At 30.0% G+C, this 19,161-nt stretch overlaps 1 protein-coding gene across 4 annotated transcripts; it reads left to right on the top strand.

Annotated features, from left to right (window-relative positions):
* Nucleotides 1-1,511: 1,511 nt before the first annotated feature.
* LOC105108186 (homeobox-leucine zipper protein MERISTEM L1-like) lies at nucleotides 1,512-6,987 on the top strand. 4 transcript variants are annotated; one of them, XM_011002387.1, is made up of 13 exons: nucleotides 1,512-1,798; nucleotides 1,948-1,984; nucleotides 2,876-3,139; nucleotides 3,234-3,351; nucleotides 3,681-3,869; nucleotides 3,961-4,398; nucleotides 4,614-4,715; nucleotides 4,861-5,061; nucleotides 5,164-5,338; nucleotides 5,451-5,722; nucleotides 5,851-5,946; nucleotides 6,051-6,435; nucleotides 6,546-6,987. In XM_011002387.1, the coding sequence occupies exons 3-12, from the start codon at nucleotides 2,934-2,936 to the stop codon at nucleotides 6,414-6,416; spliced, it is 2,163 nt and encodes a 720-aa protein (XP_011000689.1). In that variant the 5' UTR covers nucleotides 1,512-1,798; nucleotides 1,948-1,984; nucleotides 2,876-2,933; the 3' UTR covers nucleotides 6,417-6,435; nucleotides 6,546-6,987. The 4 variants fall into 4 exon arrangements, with proteins under 4 accessions (XP_011000689.1, XP_011000688.1, XP_011000687.1 ...); XM_011002386.1 differs by having other exon boundaries at nucleotides 1,948-2,031; XM_011002385.1 differs by having other exon boundaries at nucleotides 1,948-2,047.
* The last annotated feature ends 12,174 nt before the right edge of the window (nucleotides 6,988-19,161 follow it).

Below are 19,161 nucleotides of genomic sequence, written 5' to 3'. Positions count from 1 at the left end.
AGCTTCCAATCAGTATCGAGCACCCAATCTAGGAAGTTTGTGGCCTTACAGCAACACATGGCTCAACTTACTGAAAAATATGAGCACCTATCGGTGATTTATGATCAACAAACGACTCATCTCACCGAGAAATACAAGCAACTCTCGATGAATTATAAATAGCTTCTCCAAATAGTCATGAACATGGCATCATGGAGTGGTGATACATGTGCATCTCCTTTTTTGCTGTGTAACAACCAGCCTCCTCCTCCAGCTCTATCATTATGTTAATTTAATATTTTTTTAAAACACATTTAATTTGTAATGAATATTAGTTAACTTTATTTTTTTATGTTTAATAAAAAATTATTTTCATAATTGGTTTTTTTACTATTAAGTTATATAATTTATATTATTTATTCTAAATAATTTGAAAAATATACATTAAAAAATAATCACCAACGAATTTACAGACGGACTGTACCCATTGGCATTTGACAGAGAGCAGGAAATGCCAATCTCACCAATGAATTTATAGACAGAGTGTTTTCATCGGTACTTCACAGTAACTTGGTGCAAATACCACAATCACCTATGAATTTATAAATAGATAAATTTTGTCGACATGTCACAGAGTGGTGGAAATGCCACACTCACAATAAATTTACACAGGGATATAGTCTATCTGAATTAACCGGGAGCTAAAAAATATTTACTGGATATGCCACTATCACTGAGAAAACAAATCCATTGGTATATTTAAAGCAGGAATTTTTTTTAACATGCAATTTTCATCTGTAAAACTATTAACAATTTTTTTTTACTAATCAACTTAGCTACAGATTTAGGTATTACTGAAAAAAGAAAAGCCAACAGATGTTTTTCACCGGGGATTTCATTGGTAAAAAAAATTATCGATAAACTCTTAATCACAAATCGATAAAATATTTCTGTCAATAAAACTGTGAAATCTTAAATCTTATAGTGATTAAATCAATGAGAACTTGGTTAATATTTTAATAACCCCTAAAACTTTTTAATTCATGAGAATTAATAGTTAATATTGTAGTATAAATATTAGACCTACAAGTAAACTGATATTTAAATACCAGAAATTAACTAGAAAATTCTCAAAATTATTTCAATTATTTATTAATTTTAATTGAAAATATTTTTTATCATAAAATATAAGTCATGAAAAACTCTTTCATGTTTCAAGATAAGTGAATCTTATCATGATTCTAATATGAATTATTTCCATAAAAATTTATGAGTGTACGATATTATAATAAATTTTAAATACTATATTCATTTTTGAAAATAAGCTCAAACTATCGGAGCCTTTTCTATGACTCCTGGATCCCAGCATCACTTACTCCGCGCGCCCACTTCCAACACGCTACCATGCATCTACATCGAGGGGAAATTTAAACATGAAATACTTACATGACTTTCTCTCTCCCTTCCACCATAAATGCTAGAACACCCTCTCTGTACGCTCTGCAATTACTCCTCTGATGCCGCATCCTCAACACCAATTCCCTTCTTCCCATTCTCACCTTCTTCAAAGCCTTAGAACTTATCTCCTCCTTTCCCATTCCATTTATCTCTCACCGTGTGCCCTTTTTTCTCCCAACATCGTTAGTCAGTCATCTTAAAACCCTCATTAGAACTTAGGGTTTGTCTTCCAAAACCAGCCAAAAAACTACTTCTGTAGCCCTCAAACCTGGTTTTGTAGAGACCCAAAACCTCTTCACATACAAATCTAACCCTCGTTTCCATATAGAACTTCAAAACAATTAAACGCTTCTATATTTTGGTAAGTAGTAATATCATATGCTTATGCACACCTTGTCTTCTAAACTCTTCATTTCTCATCACAATAATATTCTCTCATTTTCAGTTTTATATGTCCAACGTTTTTCCTTCAACTTTCTTTTCTTTTGTTCTTGGTTTTCATTTTTGCAGGGAAAAGATCAAGTGCTGTCGATTGACTTAGATCTTGGTGGGAGTTATAGCCTGGATAATTTTTGCTTTGAAATTTGTTGCTTTGTCAGTCTCAAAAGAGGTCCACTTTGTGTCAGCTCTTTATGCTTCGGACTTGTTTCTTTTCTTTTTATTTTTCTTTTCTTTTCTTCTCAATTCCAATCTTTTGGCACGTATAAGCTATAAAGGACTCAAAACTTTCTTGGATAGACAGAACTTAACACCCTGGTCACTCCTGCTCTATTACTATCTGTAATAATGTTATAGTTTTTCCCTTTTTTGCTCACACAGCTTGAGAGAATCTACTACTGAAACCAACCCCGCATATCATGTATATCTCCTCGAGAGAGAGAGAGAGAGATGCTTTAGAGGGTTTGTATGTGAGAGAAAGATATACATGCCTTCTAAAATGGATTTTGAAGGGAAAAAATACCTGCGTGATTCGAATATCTTTATCTTTTATACTTAAAAGGGGGCGGGGATTTACTCACTCAAGAATGCTTAAGCAAAGGTTAAAGAAAACGTTTGAAGCAACATCCTTCCTGGAATGAACGCGAAACACTTTCTTTGGAGAGAGGGAGAGGGAGGGAGAGGTGGTAACTCGCTTCTCTGGTCACTAGCCTTCTCCTAATGATGCATGTACACGCATAATTACAACTATGACCGTGTGGAAGACAGTTCACCTTGCCCTAGAAAGTCTATATAACATTCATTATACAGAGAATTCAACCTGATTTTCCTTTTATCCCTCCTTGTACTCTTTTTTTTTTTTAATTCATTTGTGTTTCTTATCAATAAAGCTTTCCTTATATAGTCTTTTCTTTCCTTCAATGATTCACTCGCTCTTTTAGCATGCCATGTCCAAGGAGTTCATTTTTTATTTACTTGTTTATGATTTTATTTTTTGCAGATTGCAAATACAACTTAGCTTGAACTCTAAAGGATTTATAAAAACGTTCCAACCAAACATGTTTGACAGCCACCATGTGCCTGATATGACTCTCAAAAGCTCTGAAAATGACTTGAGCAAGCTCAAAGATGATGACTATGAGACCAGATCCGGCACCGAAACTATGGAAGCTCCCTCCGGTGATGATCAGGATCCCAGCGGCCAACGCCCCAGAAAGAAGCGTTATCATCGCCATACGCAGCGTCAAATCCAAGAAATGGAAGCGTAACGATACATAGATCATGCTAATTGATTCTTTTATTTTATTTTTGCAATTTAAGATTTTTGGTGATTAATTTATAAACTTTTGTTTACTTAGTTTCTTCAAGGAATGCCCTCATCCGGACGACAAGCAGCGGAAGGAGCTCAGCCGCGAGCTAGGGCTGGAGCCATTGCAAGTCAAATTTTGGTTCCAAAACAAACGTACTCAAATGAAGGTAACGCTTCTACTGCATTTCAGGCATCCTCTATATTTTCTCTAATCTTCATAGATATTATTGTAAGGTAATTAAGCATTAACTAATCTTCCACATTTATTAATATCACAAATATTATTTTTCCCTTTGGGAAAAAAAATCGTTTCCCATTCCAGCAATGTAAAGCTATAATTATTTGTACCTGCAAATAATTAAAGCCCTTTTTTTATCAAAATAATCAATTTTAATTTTGGTTTGCAATAAGCTCTTTTTCAAAAAAATAAAAATAAAAATATAGAATGTAGCTTATAGGCTTATAGATATTGTTAATCATTCTTTTCATTTTGTAGGCGCAACATGAACGCAGTGAGAATTCAATACTCAAGGCTGAGAATGAAAAGCTTCGTATGGAGAACAATAGATACAAGGAAGCCCTAAGCAGTGCCTCATGCCCTAACTGTGGGGGTCCAGCTGCTCTTGGTGAGATGTCTTTTGATGAGCAGCATTTGAGGATTGAGAATGCTCGTCTTAGAGAAGAGGTTACAAAAACTAAACTTCTATTATTCTCATGAGTTCAAAAATTATATTCCCTTAAACAATTTTTTTAACAGAAGTGTTATTTGGTTACAGATTGACAGGATATCTGGAATTGCTGCCAAGTATGTTGGCAAGCCTTTGTCTTCTCTTTCCAACCTTTCCCATCATTTACCATTCCGGTCTCTTGATCTCGGAGTTAGCAATTATGGGGCACATTCGGGCTTCGTAGGGGAGATATTTGGAGCTACTGCTCTCCTTGGAGAAGTTACTGGACCTACTGAGGCAGACAAACCAATGATAGTTGAAGTCGCGGTTGCGGCAATGGAGGAACTAATGAGAATGGCTCAGGCCGGAGAACCCTTGTGGATTCAAGGAGAGAACAATACCGAGGTTCTCAATGAAGAGGAATATTTGAGAACTTTCACTCGGGGAATTGGACCAAGACCTTTAGGAATGAGATCTGAAGCTTCAAGGGAATCCGCAGTTGTTATCATGAGTCATGTTAATCTTGTTGAAATTCTCATGGATGCGGTAGGTTTCTTTCTTGTTCATAGATCTGTATATATTTGCGATATTTTGTGAAGATTGTTTGGGACCTAACAAAACGACTCTAAATCATCACACAAGAATTTAAAGATTTGAATATGAGACATAGAAGTTGACTAAGGCAATTTAGCTCACTTCTGGAGCGTCGAAAGTTTTGAAGTTCCAAACTAACTGTAATGAGATGAAAACTTTGGTTGCAGAATCAATGGTCAACTATTTTCTGTGGTATTGTATCAAGAGCAATGACCCTAGAAGTCCTATCAACAGGAGTGGCAGGGAACTATAATGGAGCATTGCAAGTGGTATAAACAAATTTTCAAATTCCTTAATCTACTGATTTGGATCTATTGACCTTTTTTGTGAATGAAATGGTAACTTCTCCATGCATGATAATCAGCATTTCCATTTGGCTCTACTTCTCAAACATACCTATCATTGCTTTCACAGATGACAGCTGAGTTCCAAGTCCCTTCCCCACTTGTTCCTCCTAGGGAAAATTACTTTGTGAGGTACTGTAAACAGCATAACGATGGGACTTGGGCAGTGGTAGACGTTTCTTTGGACAGTTTACGCCCTAATCTGGTGTCTAAATGTAGAAGAAGGTCATCAGGTTGCTTGATCCAAGAATTGCCAAATGGTTATTCCAAGGTAATCTCTCACTTGAACATCACTTTCAAGGTCTTACTTTCATTGCCGCCCTCAAATATAATTGTCAAAATCATCATATGACCATAGATCATGATTGTGAAGGTCGTTTGGGTTGAGAACACTGAAGTGGACGACAGGTCTGTTCACAGTATATACAGACCCCTGGTTAATTCTGGTCTTGCTTTCGGAGCAAAGCGTTGGGTAGGAACATTAGATCGACAATGTGAACGACTTGCAAGTTCAATGGCCACTAACATTCCAACTGGAGATCTATGTGGTAATGTATTTTCATCTTTCTCCTTTAGCTGGTTTCATAGAGCTGAAGGGGTTTGCTCATGTGGATTTTATCCTGATGGCATAACACCTCGATCAATCTTTCTTCTCAATAGTGATAACAACCCCTGACGGGAGGAAAAGTATTCTGAAGCTGGCTGAGAGAATGGTGATAAGCTTTTGCACTGGAGTTGGTGCTTCTACTGCACATACTTGGACAACATTGTCTGCAACTGGTTCTGATGATGTGAGAGTAATGACTCGAAAGAGTATGGATGATCCAGGCAGGCCTCCAGGTATTGTGCTCAGCGCAGCGACTTCCTTCTGGATTCCTGTTCCATCCAAGAAGGTCTTCGATTTCCTCAAGGATGAGAACCATCGAAGTGAGGTATATGAAATCAAGGTTTTGGTTTCATGTAGCTTTTAAGCCCAATTTCCTATCGGTTGCTAAAATAATTTCAAAGAATTCAAGGTTTTAGTTTCTTCTCAAAGTAAACTTCTTATCTTTGCATACAGTGGGATATCCTTTCAAACGGTGGCCAAGTTCAAGAAATGGCTCATATTGCTAATGGACGTAATCCCGGAAATTGTGTCTCATTGCTCCGTGTCAATGTAAGTTGCCAAAACATTATTGTGCGTGCGCGCTCGCGTGTGTCCCCTCTTCAGATATGTTATTTCAGAATCATGTCATTGCTGACATAAAAAATAAATTGCAGAGTACAAATTCAAGCCAGAGCAACATGCTGATCTTACAAGAGAGCTGCACTGATTCTACAGGCTCATATGTGGTTTATGCACCAGTGGACATTTCGGCCATGAATATAGTCCTAAGTGGTAGAGACCCAGATTATGTTGCTCTGCTTCCATCAGGTTTTGCTATTCTCCCTGATGGACCAGGAAATGGCCATGCAGGAATTCTTGATGTCGGGTCTGGCGGCTCTCTGTTGACTGTTGCATTTCAGATATTAGTGGATTCAGTCCCATCAGTGAAACTTTCGCTTGGATCAGTAGCAACTGTAAACAGTCTAATTAAGTGCACAGTTGAAAGGATTAAGGCTGCAGTAATGTGTGACAATCCTTGAATAAAATGCCTCACATAAGGTGAGGAAATCCTAGATGCTATATATTTTTTGGCCAAATTATTCCGAAACAAGCAAAAAAAATTGCATAAGCGCTAACATTTTTGTGTTCAATAATATTTTTTGTTGCAGAGGAAAAAGAGTTAGGATTCAAGACATGAAGATAGGAAGAAAGACTAAGTTCGCTTTTAATCATATTTAAGTCAAGAACGCACCTCCGATCATCCTTGCCTGGTGGTGTTTGTCTAGGCAGCTTGCCGGTAGTGAAAGGGCATTTTCACCACCCTGCAAGGGTTATAGGTTAGGGTATTGATTTTACCTGACAAAGATGAAAGTGAACTCAGACCTTGGTAAAAATGCTAGAAAACCTCGCTTTCATCTTTCGTTTTATCTTTAGAGTTAATTATGGCTAGTATTCCTGAAGGTGCAAGTTATTTTGTAATTGTCTAGAGATCTGCTCCGGCTTTTGCACATCTGTTGTTGAGGAAACGTTAGAAGACTGTAGACTACTAGGCTTTCTCATTAACAAACATTAGTTTAACTTTGTGTTGAATTTCTCAATAACTTCTGAATGAATAGCGCTCTTTCTGTTTGAAACTGCTAATTTTTATCTCTATCAGTAAAATGACAGCCTCAGTTTTGCTAACTAGAATCAAGGGAGAAGAAAAGCTCCTACCTTGTTCATGCTCTTTAAAACAATCCAACTCTCAAGTTCAATCTCAAACTCTTGATGGAAAAATTGGTATAATGTAAGATCAGAAGCTACTGTAGGAATACTTCATTAGCCTATTGACAACTATATATGATGGGAGCTGGGCATTAGAAATTAAACTGTGTTGCAAGAACAACTTGAGAACTTCCGAAATACAGTATGGTGAGATGGAGTGACAGCGTATCCTGTCGAAAAACCTTAAGCTTTTCGGTGAGATCCAAGAAATGGATTCATATTAACTCGAGCATAAATCTCTATTGCCGAAGATGAAAGAGTGAATGTAGTCATACTCTAGGCACTAAGCACTAGCCTTGTAACTGCTCCTTGAGTAAACTGAGAATTTCATCACCTAAAATTAAGTCCACCCATCTATCCATGAATTTGAACTTAAAATATCCAGGTTAGAAGTGCTCAATCAATAGGCTGTGCCTCTGGCAAAAAGAAAAGCTCAGATTGATAATCCTTGCATGGACTAAATCAGAGTCAAAATATGTAACATACTGTAATTAATAATCAAAGCGCACTTCTTATTACACTAGATTGACGTGTTTTATAGCAATAAATTCAAGACATTATCAGTATACCTAAAATTTCACCAAGATTCTGTAAAACTTTATATAAAACAGCCAAAGCATGAATAACCGGATATCAGGACAACCAATTAAAAAAATAATCATGATTGAAAAAAGAACATATATCTACATCTTGCTCTTTAAAAAAAAAAAGTTTTGTTTAAAAAGTCACTACCTAGTATTATTATCATTAAGAACTCTATTTAGTTAATAGAGAATTCTATGATATGTAACTAGTTACACAAAAAGAAAGATGTTATCACTCTTTAAGCGTTCTATATAAGGCAAGCTGCATTATTAGTTTTGTCTAAAATTGCTAAGAATTTGTTCTTCTTTTTTCTTTTTTATTCTTCCTTTCATGTTCCTAACTCTGACATTAATGAACAATTTCTATGAATATTTTCAATCCTGGCATTGATAAATATCGCATTAATCCAAAAAATATGATACCCCTAACTTTGGCGTCAATAAATATTTTTGCAAAAAATAAATTTGAAGAAGAATTTTCTTTGTTTTTTTTTCTTGTTTATCCTTTATTATTATTTGTTCTTTTTAGATGGAAGTAAAAAACAACATTGCATGACATATTTGCATTTAATAATAATAGTCCACAGATTGAGCACATCTATAAAAAATACAAACATAAAGAAAAAAATAAAGCAAAGTGCGAGGGGGCCACAAATATATCAACGAAGGCCCCCAAATACTTTTGAAATTTTCTGTTATCGAAAAGGGGTTTGTTTGGTCAAATATCAAATTAGAATGGGCATATAAAGTATAGTCAAGGCATAAGATTTGTTAAGCATACCCTTAGCAAACACAATTTGAACAAGTTAGGTCTAAAGCGCAAACTCAACCCCCTCTTTTTTTCTTTTTGGGCTGGATCTAACCTAGTCATGCGGGCTAGGCTAAACCCAGCCAAACCTTCCTGGTTACTGGTTCAGACCAGTAACTCGGTTAGTATATTTTTCTTTGCAAGCATACACAAACTACTCACACACCCTTGCTATAGGAAGAGTATAATTGAAAGTGAAAAGGAAGGGATGACATGATTTATCTATTTTTGAAATGTTGTTGTCAATTTCTTGAGCGAAGATTGATGTAGATGATCATTACTAGAAAAACTGGTATTATTTCTTCTACATTTTGTTTTTCTTTCTCTTTTTAAATACATTGAGGTCTATATTTATAGTGTCAAAGTTCTTTCCCATGTGAAAAATAAAATTTCAATTAAACTTATTTTTTTTTAAGGTTAAATTTGATTAAGAATCAAATTTGAAACTAGATAAATATTATTATCTTGAAGAAGATAAGAATTATTTTGAAGATAAGAATATAATGAAAAAAGTATATTGTAGTCTTTAGTTTTTATGCAAGTTGACAAATCATATATTTTATCAAAATAAATCTCTAATCTTTTAATTTTACATCATAAATCCTATAAAATTAAATTAAAAAATTAATAACTCAAAATTGAATTACATCAGTAGCTACCAGTTTCAAAACGCTGAATTCTGTTTGTTCATCTTGTCAGCTCTTCTAGCAGCTCTAGAACAGGGACAAGGGAAGCTAGCCTTTCTTCTTTCTTTGCCAAAGCAGGGCCCACCGCTATCATGCATGATGCAATCTCCTGGTCTTCATCTGAGGAATGGTTTTGTTGTTCTCTATGATTTCAGCTGGTCCGCGACGGGTGACCGGAACCGTCGAATTCTTGCTTTGGGTAACCACTTCCCAATCGTCATCCTCAAGGAGATCGGGGTCTCCCCACCAGTACTGGTTAGATGGTGTAATTATTCCTCGGGACATTGCATTCATTTCTTCTACCAGCACATTGATGTTCAAAGATTTAAAATTTACCTCCATGAAGTAATTCGTCGACAAATTAAGTAATAAAGATACAAACTCTCAGGCCCGCATGCAATAAACCAAAATCTAAGGGTATTGAGTAGTTCAAGATCTGAGTGGTGGTAGCTGCTAGCCCATAATTTTCTCACTACAGAGGCAGCTACTGAGAACTTCATTAACTCCTTCATATCTAAGGTCCTTTTGACGTTTAATAAAAACTTTCAAGAATAAATAATATATAATTTATATATATGAGTCTTGAACAACCTTTCATTTTGTATTTTAGGTTTTATTTCATAATATATATATATATATATATATATATTCTATTTATAATTTTACTCGAAGATTATTATTCACCTTGAACCCGGCGATGTCTGTCCGAATCATCTAGAGTCCTCTGCTATCTTCATGTACCAAAAGCAATACAGTGAGTTGTTGAGATAATTCAATATACTGCAGAAGATTTCCAGTGATTTTGGAACCATTATTATACTATATTTTAAAAAGTATAAGAAAAATATAGTTTATGTACTGTAATTGTATTGTGAATATAAATTTATTCTACTGGAGATTACACTATAGATATCTATAGTATTTGTATTATATAAAGCACAATAATATCTTAATAAGGTTGTCTTTTCTATTTATTAGTTAAAAAGATGCATTTGGCTTGGTTACTAGACGTGACACTATTATATTTCACTAAACAACCGGACTCAATGTTATTAGATATTGTGCAAGTATGGTGGACATAAAATGTTTATATTATAGATTGCACGATAAACATTGAGTGTTTGCACTATGAAAAAACATTGAGTGTTTGCACTATAAAAAACACTGTATAGATATTGTGAACATATTCTCATTACATTATGAAACACATTACAGATATCAAATGTTTGCATTGTGGACGACACTATAGCACTTAGAGAGCGTTGTTTTTTCTGTTTATTAATCAAAAAGGGATGCTAGGTCTAGTTATGCTGTCAAACACATTGCTATTAGGTCCGGTTTTCAGCCGGATCCAATAATCTTAGGTCAGGGTGGGTAGCCGGACCCAACACTATTAGATTTGGCTGGGCCGTCAGATATTTTTAATTTTATATTTTTGTTTTTTTATTTTTTTTTCTTTTCTCTTATTTAATTGTATTTTTCATCATAATGAGAAAATAAATTGATGAGAATTTTTTATATTATATAAAAATTAAGCAATGATAATTGTTTTTAATTTAAGGTTCGGTTGAATTTTCTTATTAAAGAATATTCATTTTTGTGTTTCAAAAATGCTTGAAAAAAAATTGAATTTGTTATTGTTTTTTTAATTCAAATTAATGTTTTTTTATGTTTTTTATATTATTTTGATGTGATGATATAAAAATTAAATTTAAAAATAAAAAATATTATCTTAATAGTTTTTTATATTATTTTAATGTGATGATATAAAAATTAAATTTAAAAATAAAAAATATTATCTTAATATATTTTAAAAAATAATTATTATGTAATAATTAATCTAATAGCTAGCATATTGGTTTTTACCATGGAATGTTTGTAGGCTATTTATGATTTTTAGTGACTATAATATTAAATAGTAAGACTTTAAATAAGTTAGATATTTTGTTGTAGGAACAGATATTAAATATTTATTCTTTTTATTTAGTACAGAAATAATAACAAGAAAGCTAGATAATTAATTAAAAAAACCTTAAATATTTTGACTTAATGTCAGCAAAATTTGTCTTGGAGCTTTGGTGGATCGCGATTGTTAGGTAGTCACTTCCGGCAAGAAACCATACATTTTTATTTGTTTTTTTTTTGGAAAATAATTAAATATTTATTCAGAAGTAAGTGTTTGGACTCCATTTCTTCGTAACAAGCATTTTTAAAAAAACAACTATAGAGAAACCTCCTACCCTGTTTCCCATAACTTCACCCAGATTTTGTTTCACATGTTAGAAGGGGATTGATGGGACAACATAAATCCATGGAGGGACATATGTTTTTTCGGAATACATTGAAAACCATAAACAATTGAAAACGTGGTCATCCATGGGAAAGTTCATGTATATTGTCAAAGATCAAACTCGTGTCCCTCCAAGTAGAAAAGAATGGGAGTGACGATTTAATTTTAATTTTAGATTTTATTTTTATGGACCATTATTTATTTAATATTAGATAATAAATTCCTCATTTCAATTAAATTTTTAAGAGATTGTATGGTGAAATTAAGTTTGCATATTGTTTACCAGTTATACAATACTTTTTTTTTATGGAAAAAAGGTCTTCATAAAACAAGTGTACGAATTAAGTATCGGAATTACTAAACAAAGATTTCTCATTTCTTTTTCAATATTTTGATATCTTTGTTTTTCTCTCGTGATTGAAATTTAATTTTTATGACTAGATGTATGCGTTTTTAAGCTTATGTACCTCTAGTTTATCAAATTTTATAATTATATTTCTAATTATAGAAATCAAAACGATATCTTTAGTTACTAAGATATACAAAAGCTTATTTAAGTATGTGATTATAATTGCTTTTAAGGTATTTTTTTATTTTAAAATGTATTAAAATATTTTTTTATTTTAAAAAAATTATTTTTAATATTAATGTATCAAAATGATCTAAAATATAAAAAATTAATTTTTAATTTAAAAATTTTAAAAAATATATATTAACCTGCATTTCCAAATAATCTAGTAAGCAGATTAAGCATGTCCTGACCATGAAATCAAGAGAGGGAGGGAGCTAATATTTTATATATATATATCTCTACGCTGATATCATAATGTATGGATATTCATCTCGAGAAACTTGTAATGAAAAGAGTTTCTGTCAAGAAATTTACTGTAATTTCTAACTATGCTTGATATTTGGTTGGTTGGACCATATTATCATTTTTTTTTAAATTAAAGAAAAATAATTAAGAATGAAAAGAAGGATGCGGTGAGAATTTAGATATAATGGAAAGCTACATCGATCTACTGTGTGGTTCCAAATTCATTAAATCTTAGAAGATGAAGAAAATCACTGCAAGAAAAGCCACATTTGCAATAGTAAAAAAAGGTTGAAAACTCAAATTTGCAACATTTTTCCAACCAACGCTTCAGGTTGCAGATCCAAAGTTGAAGAATTTATATGCTTCTGTATGTGCAGTTTACAATTTGATTGCAAATTATTTTTTCAAATTTTAAAAATAATTAATACAAAAATATCAACAATCTCAAATATATATATATATATATATTTTTCAAATTCAAAATTAGATTTCGACAGTAAAAAATTGGAAAGAGATAGGAAAAAAAAAGTTGGCAAATTATCGAAAAATCATAATTTTTTTAAAAAAATTATCAAAAAAAAAGTTAGTAAATTATCAAAAAATCTGAAAAAATATCCTATAACTTTTGTTTTATTTTACTGCAAGCTGGATCAGGAATCTATATTTTATTTTTTTTGTTATGCTAGTATTGATCTATATAGAAATTATAAATATATTTCAGTTTGGTTTGTTTAAGTTATGATTTCGTGTAGTTTTATATTGCATATTTTAATAATGGGATCTTATATTTACTTGTATTTTTATTATAATTAGGCTGATGTCTAAACTATAATTTATATAGTTAAAGCTCTGTCCATATTGATAAAGTTTTTTTTCTTTATTATATATCTGTTATTGATTTTAAAGAAAAAAACAAAAAGAAGAATAAAAAGACGAACCACAAGTGATTAATAAGTAATGCACTTGAGAAGCCATCGTAGGAAACGAGTGGATGAGAGCAGACCGGTGGGTGCAAAGGCATCTAAAAAATAATAAGTGAAGGAGAATATAATGGGAGAGCTAAAAATCTAGTTGGACCATCCATGGGCAACATAACATTCATCTTCTCCATCAACGTAACTGGCCCCAGCTCTATGTTAATTTTCTGACAAAACACAGAAAATCTAAGACAGAATTAACTGTTGGTGTCGTCACAAGTTATTAAAAAAAATTACGCAACTTCTTGTAAGAATTTTGATGGTTATTCCTGGAAGTCACTTTATGCTTATAAATTTGGGAGTAATTAAAAATTTATATAGTTAATAATTTTAAAATTTATAAAATTAATTAAGATATACAAACAATAATCTAGATATTCACGTTCATAAATAAATAAAAAACTTGAAGGTTTTTTCAATTGATCAACTCCCATAAAAAAAGAAGAAACCCTTTTGAGCCTTGATTATGTTCTCCTCGAAGATTAAGGAGGTATATGTATCTTGAAATTAGTCTTTCTTTCTGATGAAAATGATGGGTTGATTAATTACAAGAAATAACAGGAAAGCTGGATTGATTAATTACAAGAAATTAAGGTTTGCACAATTGTTCATGGAGCTTTGGTGGAGCCAGATTGTATGGGCTACACCTCTACTCACAACCTTTGCCGTATTTCCCATTACTTCACTCATATTGTGTTTCTCGTGATAGTGGGGATTGATGGGACAAAACAAACCCATCTAGGGACATGGACATTTTTTTCTTCGATATAAATTGAAATAAACCTTACGAATTGAAAGCATGGCCATCAACCTGGAATTTTATTGAAATTCTTGCATGTTGTAAAAAAAAAAAAAAAGATTCGTGATTTCTTCAATCTGAATATTATTTTGGTCCTTCTTGTTTTATTTTTTAAACTATAATCCATTTTTTTTATAATATTGACATTGGAGTATTTTTAATAATTTTGTAACAGAATAAAAAAATTAAGGAAATATATACACACACATAAATTTGTAAAAAAATATTAACAATAGTAGACATTGGTTTTGGGAGCTAGGTAAATTATATATGCAAATGATGGAACAAAATTTGCCGTGTAATACATCAACAGATTAGGTGTTACGGTCAAACAATTAAGACAATTATAGTACATATCATGTACCTTGAAATTAATGAGAAAAATGTGATTCAAAGTATTAGCATCAAAATAATAAATTATTTATTTATTTATTTATTTTATTTTGTTAAACAGACTTGTTGAATCAAACCAAACATTAAAAAATTATTCATTTAGAATTCACATGTAGATTTTAATAATATGCTTGTTTAAATATATTTCGAAAAGATCATTGTAATGTAGCGTCTCTGCTAGGAGAGTATATCAAAAACAATAAAAAAAATTTGTATTGTTAATTATTTAAAATAAATAATCTCAGATATTTTCGTTGTTTTTTGTTTTTATTATCATCTTTATATTTTATTTTAGTTATTAATTTTATGATCTTTTCAATATATTTTTGATGACTATAAGATAAAATAAAAATTATTTAAAATAAATTATTGATTTAACCCGAAAATTATCATTTAAAACTTCTAATCACATAAATAATTAACTTGTGGACATGAATATTCTCGCGGGAAAAAACGTGTATCGGACCATCATCTCTGTCTAGCTTTTTTATGAAATGATGTGTCCATGCCGGCTCGTCTTCTTCACTCGGAGTTTTCCTGGATATCAACATCACATAAAAAAATCATGTTTTCATGACTGTACTATTTACTTATTAGAAAATATTTTAAAAAAATAATATATTTTAAAATATTAAATTTAAAAAAAAATTATTTTTTGATATTTAACAATATAAAAAATAAGTTAAAAAATACTTTTTAGTATTTAGTTATATTATAGAAAGTAAGTTAACTTATTAATATTTTATTTTTTTCAAGTTTATTAAAATAATAAAGAATAAATTTTATAAATTAAAAAAATAAATGATAATAAAATTGAAAAAAATAATTTCATAAATTATCTTAAATAATCAAAATAAAAGAGATCAAATATAAAAAAATAAAAGATGAAGAAATTAAGATAATAATATTAAAATTTTATAAATTATTTCAAATAAAATAAGTATTAATTAAAAAAATAATGATCAAATTTGATAAATAAAAAATTTAATAAAAAAATAATAAATAAAAAGCAAACAACAATTATAAAAATTAAAATTAATATAAAAATTAAAATTTAAGAAATAAAATTAAATAATAAATATTCAAATATATATATATATATTAGTAAAAAATTTGATGATCAAATTTGATATAATCATTAAATAATATTATATTTTTAAATTTTTTATAACTTTAGAAAAGTGTTTTCGATCTAAATTTTTTAGGAAAATATTTTTATAAAAATTAAATGTTTTCCGTCCAAATTTTATAGAAAAATACTTTTTGAAAATCAAATTAAATTTTTTAATAAATTTTTTTAATAATAAACAAATAAAAAAAATTAAAAATCATTTTTCGTATAACATTTTTCACAAAACAAACATGCCAAATATCAGTCATTTTTATTGCATGTACCAGGACGAGATTCTTGCTTGAGTATGAAACACGTTTAAAGGTCGTGGTCACCTCAAGAAGAGTTTTAAGAATACATGTCTGCCTCGGTTCAAAAACCGACATGGAAAAGGACGTGATTTACTATTGGATGAATTCGTTTTTATTAAAATAGCATTGTTTTGTCATTTTATTTTTAATTTCTTGGCGTTCATACTGTTGATTTTGGATCTGTCGGCGGATTATTAAAAAAAACAATTGGGGCAGACAACTTTTACAACGTCAAATTGTTTTAACTGCCTTAGTCAGGTTTTAAGTTGTAGATTTCTTTTTTTTGGATTAATGTGGGTGTCCGGGCCAGCTTGCATGCATCATGATTAATCTTACGGGCCCTGAAGTTAACGATTATGTAAGCCTCCAGTGGTCATCATATGAGCAACCAAGGATTCGAACCTGAGACCACAGAGGGAGCAAATCCCTTGATTCCAAGTCCTTACTTGACCACCACCTAGATAGTTAAATTGTAGATTTCTTGAATTAACCAGACGAGACCATTTTTACCAACTGTAGTTTTAAGCTATACCCAATGAATAATGTACTACCAGCGTCAAGCTCGTACACACTGTCCTGGCTTTTAAAAAAAAATTATATTTTTAAAAAAAATTATATTTTTAAAAAAAATTAAAAAAATTTATTATTTTATTTTAAATTAATATATTTTAAAAAAATAATACCAACTATACTTCCAAAGAAATTCTAAACTATCCTACATGCCTTTTTTTAAAAAAAAAAAGTGTATGCACTAATGAGTACATCACAACAAATTTTAATTATTAATTAGATTTTAACATGTTTTTATTAAAAAAAAAACTTAAATCATTCAATTTACAATAACAATCGTCATAAATTATCTTAAATAATCAAAATAAATGAGATCAAATATAAAAAGATAAAAGATAAAAAAATTAAAATAATAATATTAACATTTCATAAATTATTTCAAATAAAATAAGTATTAATTAAAAAAATAATGATCAAATTTGATAAATAAAAAAATTCAATACAAAAAACAAATTACAATTATAAAAATAAAAACTAAAGTTAATATAAAAATAAAAATTTTAAAAAATAAAATTGAATAATAAATATTTATATATATATATATATTTATATAAATATATATATATTAGTTAAAAGTTTAATAATCAAATTTGATATAATTATCAAATAATATTATATTTTTAAATTTTTTTTAATCTTAAAAAATGTTTTCCGTCCAAATTTTATAGAAAAATACTTTTTGAAAATCAAATTAAATTTTTTAATAAATTTTTTTAATAATAAACAAATAAAAAAAATTAAAAATCATTTTTCGTATAACATTTTTCACAAAACAAACATGCCAAATATCAGTCATTTTTATTGCATGTACCAGGACGAGATTCTTGCTTGAGTATGAAACACGTTTAAAGGTCGTGGTCACCTCAAGAAGAGTTTTAAGAATACATGTCTGCCTCGGTTCAAAAACCGACATGGAAAAGGACGTGATTTACTATTGGATGAATTCGTTTTTATTAAAATAGCATTGTTTTGTCATTTTATTTTTAATTTCTTGGCGTTCATACTGTTGATTTTGGATCTGTCGGCGGATTATTAAAAAAACAATTGAGGCAGACAAGTTTTACAACGTCAAATTGTTTTAACTACAAATGTAGCCTTAGTCAGGTTTTAAGTTGCAGATTTCTTGAATTAACCAGACAAGACCATTTTTGCCATCAGTAGTTTTAAGCTATACCCAATGAATAATGTACTACCAACGTCAAGCCCGTACACGCTGTCCTGGCTTTTAAAAAAAAAATTATGTTTTTTTTTTAATTATTATGTTATTTTAAATTAATATATTTAAAAAAAAAAAAAACACCAACTATACTTCTAAAGAAATTCTAAACTACCCTTCGTGCTTTTTTTTTAAAAAAAAAAAAAGTGTATGCACTTATGCATACATCACAACAAATTTTAATTATTAATTAAATTTTAATATGTTTTTATTTAAAAACTATATTTAAAAAAAACTTAAATCATTCAATTTCCAATAACAATCACATGACACGCTTTAATCGATATAAAATCTAAATTCAAGTCAAATTAAAATAAACTACTATAAAAATAAAGTTTAAAAACTAAAATATAAAATTAATAAATTATCGAGACCAAAGAGTATATTTACGCATCTCATGAAGAATAAAATCCCATTGTTGATAAACAATGCAGCCCACAATTCTTGTCTCGTACATGAACAATATCCCAAATAGTAAAAGGTGATTTTTATTATCAAGTATGCTTATTATACCTAACATGAGAGTTTATCTTGTACGGGTTGATTTAGTTTAACTTGAAAAAATAAATAAATAATAAATTATATTTAAGGTTTTATAATATTCCATAAGAAAATTTTTTGCAACAATAAATATAAAAAATATTAGACATGAAATGTTTTATATTTATATCTTACATCAAAAAATTAAGAAACAATAGGTTATAATGAAAAATGTGAGACATGAAGTAAATAGTATAGTTATCTCATATTAAAAGATTAAAAAATAGTTTATATAAATATAGTCTATCAAAAAAATATGAAACATGAAATATAATATAACTATTCCACTTTCAAAAGTTAAAAAATAATTCATATGCTATAAAAAAACATAAGACATAAATTATAGTATAGTTATTCTATATCAAAAAATTAAAAATTAATTTATGTGAATATAGACTATAAAAAATATAGAATTATGTATTTATAAATTAATTTTAGAATTTATTTAAAAAATAAAAATGTTTTAAAACAAAGTTTAGACTCCCCCGCTTTATTAAAATAAAAAATAAAAATCAAATTTGACTCGGATTGCGCTGAATCACTCAAGTTTCAAGTTTCCCTTTAGACTCCCCCGCTTTATTAAAATAAAATTAAAAAAATATCAAATTTGACTCGGATAACGCTGAATCACTCAAGTTTCAAGTTTCCGGAAAAACCTCTCGAGTTTAACATGGTCAATTACAGTTTTAGATTTGAGGTGTCCAGTCCAGTCTCCACATGCCGGGCCCAGCTGATTTTCATAACTATGTTTATAAATGTTTTTTTATTTTTAATTATTTTTAATAACAAATGCGGAGAGGCTGTATTTATGAGGTGTCCCGAAACGTAGGAAAACGTTTAAAAAGTTGTGACACGTCACACTTTTGCTCTCTTTATAAGCACACCACGAGTTCAGGAAAATCAACCCTCAGTGTTCCCC

The sequence above is a fragment of the Populus euphratica genome, unplaced genomic scaffold (genome assembly GCF_000495115.2).
Source record: "Populus euphratica unplaced genomic scaffold, PopEup_1.0 scaffold183.1, whole genome shotgun sequence".
Lineage (NCBI taxonomy): Eukaryota > Viridiplantae > Streptophyta > Magnoliopsida > Malpighiales > Salicaceae > Populus > Populus euphratica.
This window is presented reverse-complemented; position numbering and strand designations above follow the sequence as displayed.

Excerpts from the sequence above, each read along its gene's own strand:
- LOC105108186 (XM_011002388.1), top strand. The coding sequence starts at position 2,934 with ATGTTTGACAGCCACCATGTGCCTGATATGACTCTCAAAAGCTCTGAA. Across the intron at positions 4,716-4,860 it reads ATAATGGAGCATTGCAAGTG|ATGACAGCTGAGTTCCAAGT; the intron begins GTATAAACAAAT and ends TTGCTTTCACAG. Across the intron at positions 5,062-5,163 it reads TGCCAAATGGTTATTCCAAG|GTCGTTTGGGTTGAGAACAC; the intron begins GTAATCTCTCAC and ends ATGATTGTGAAG.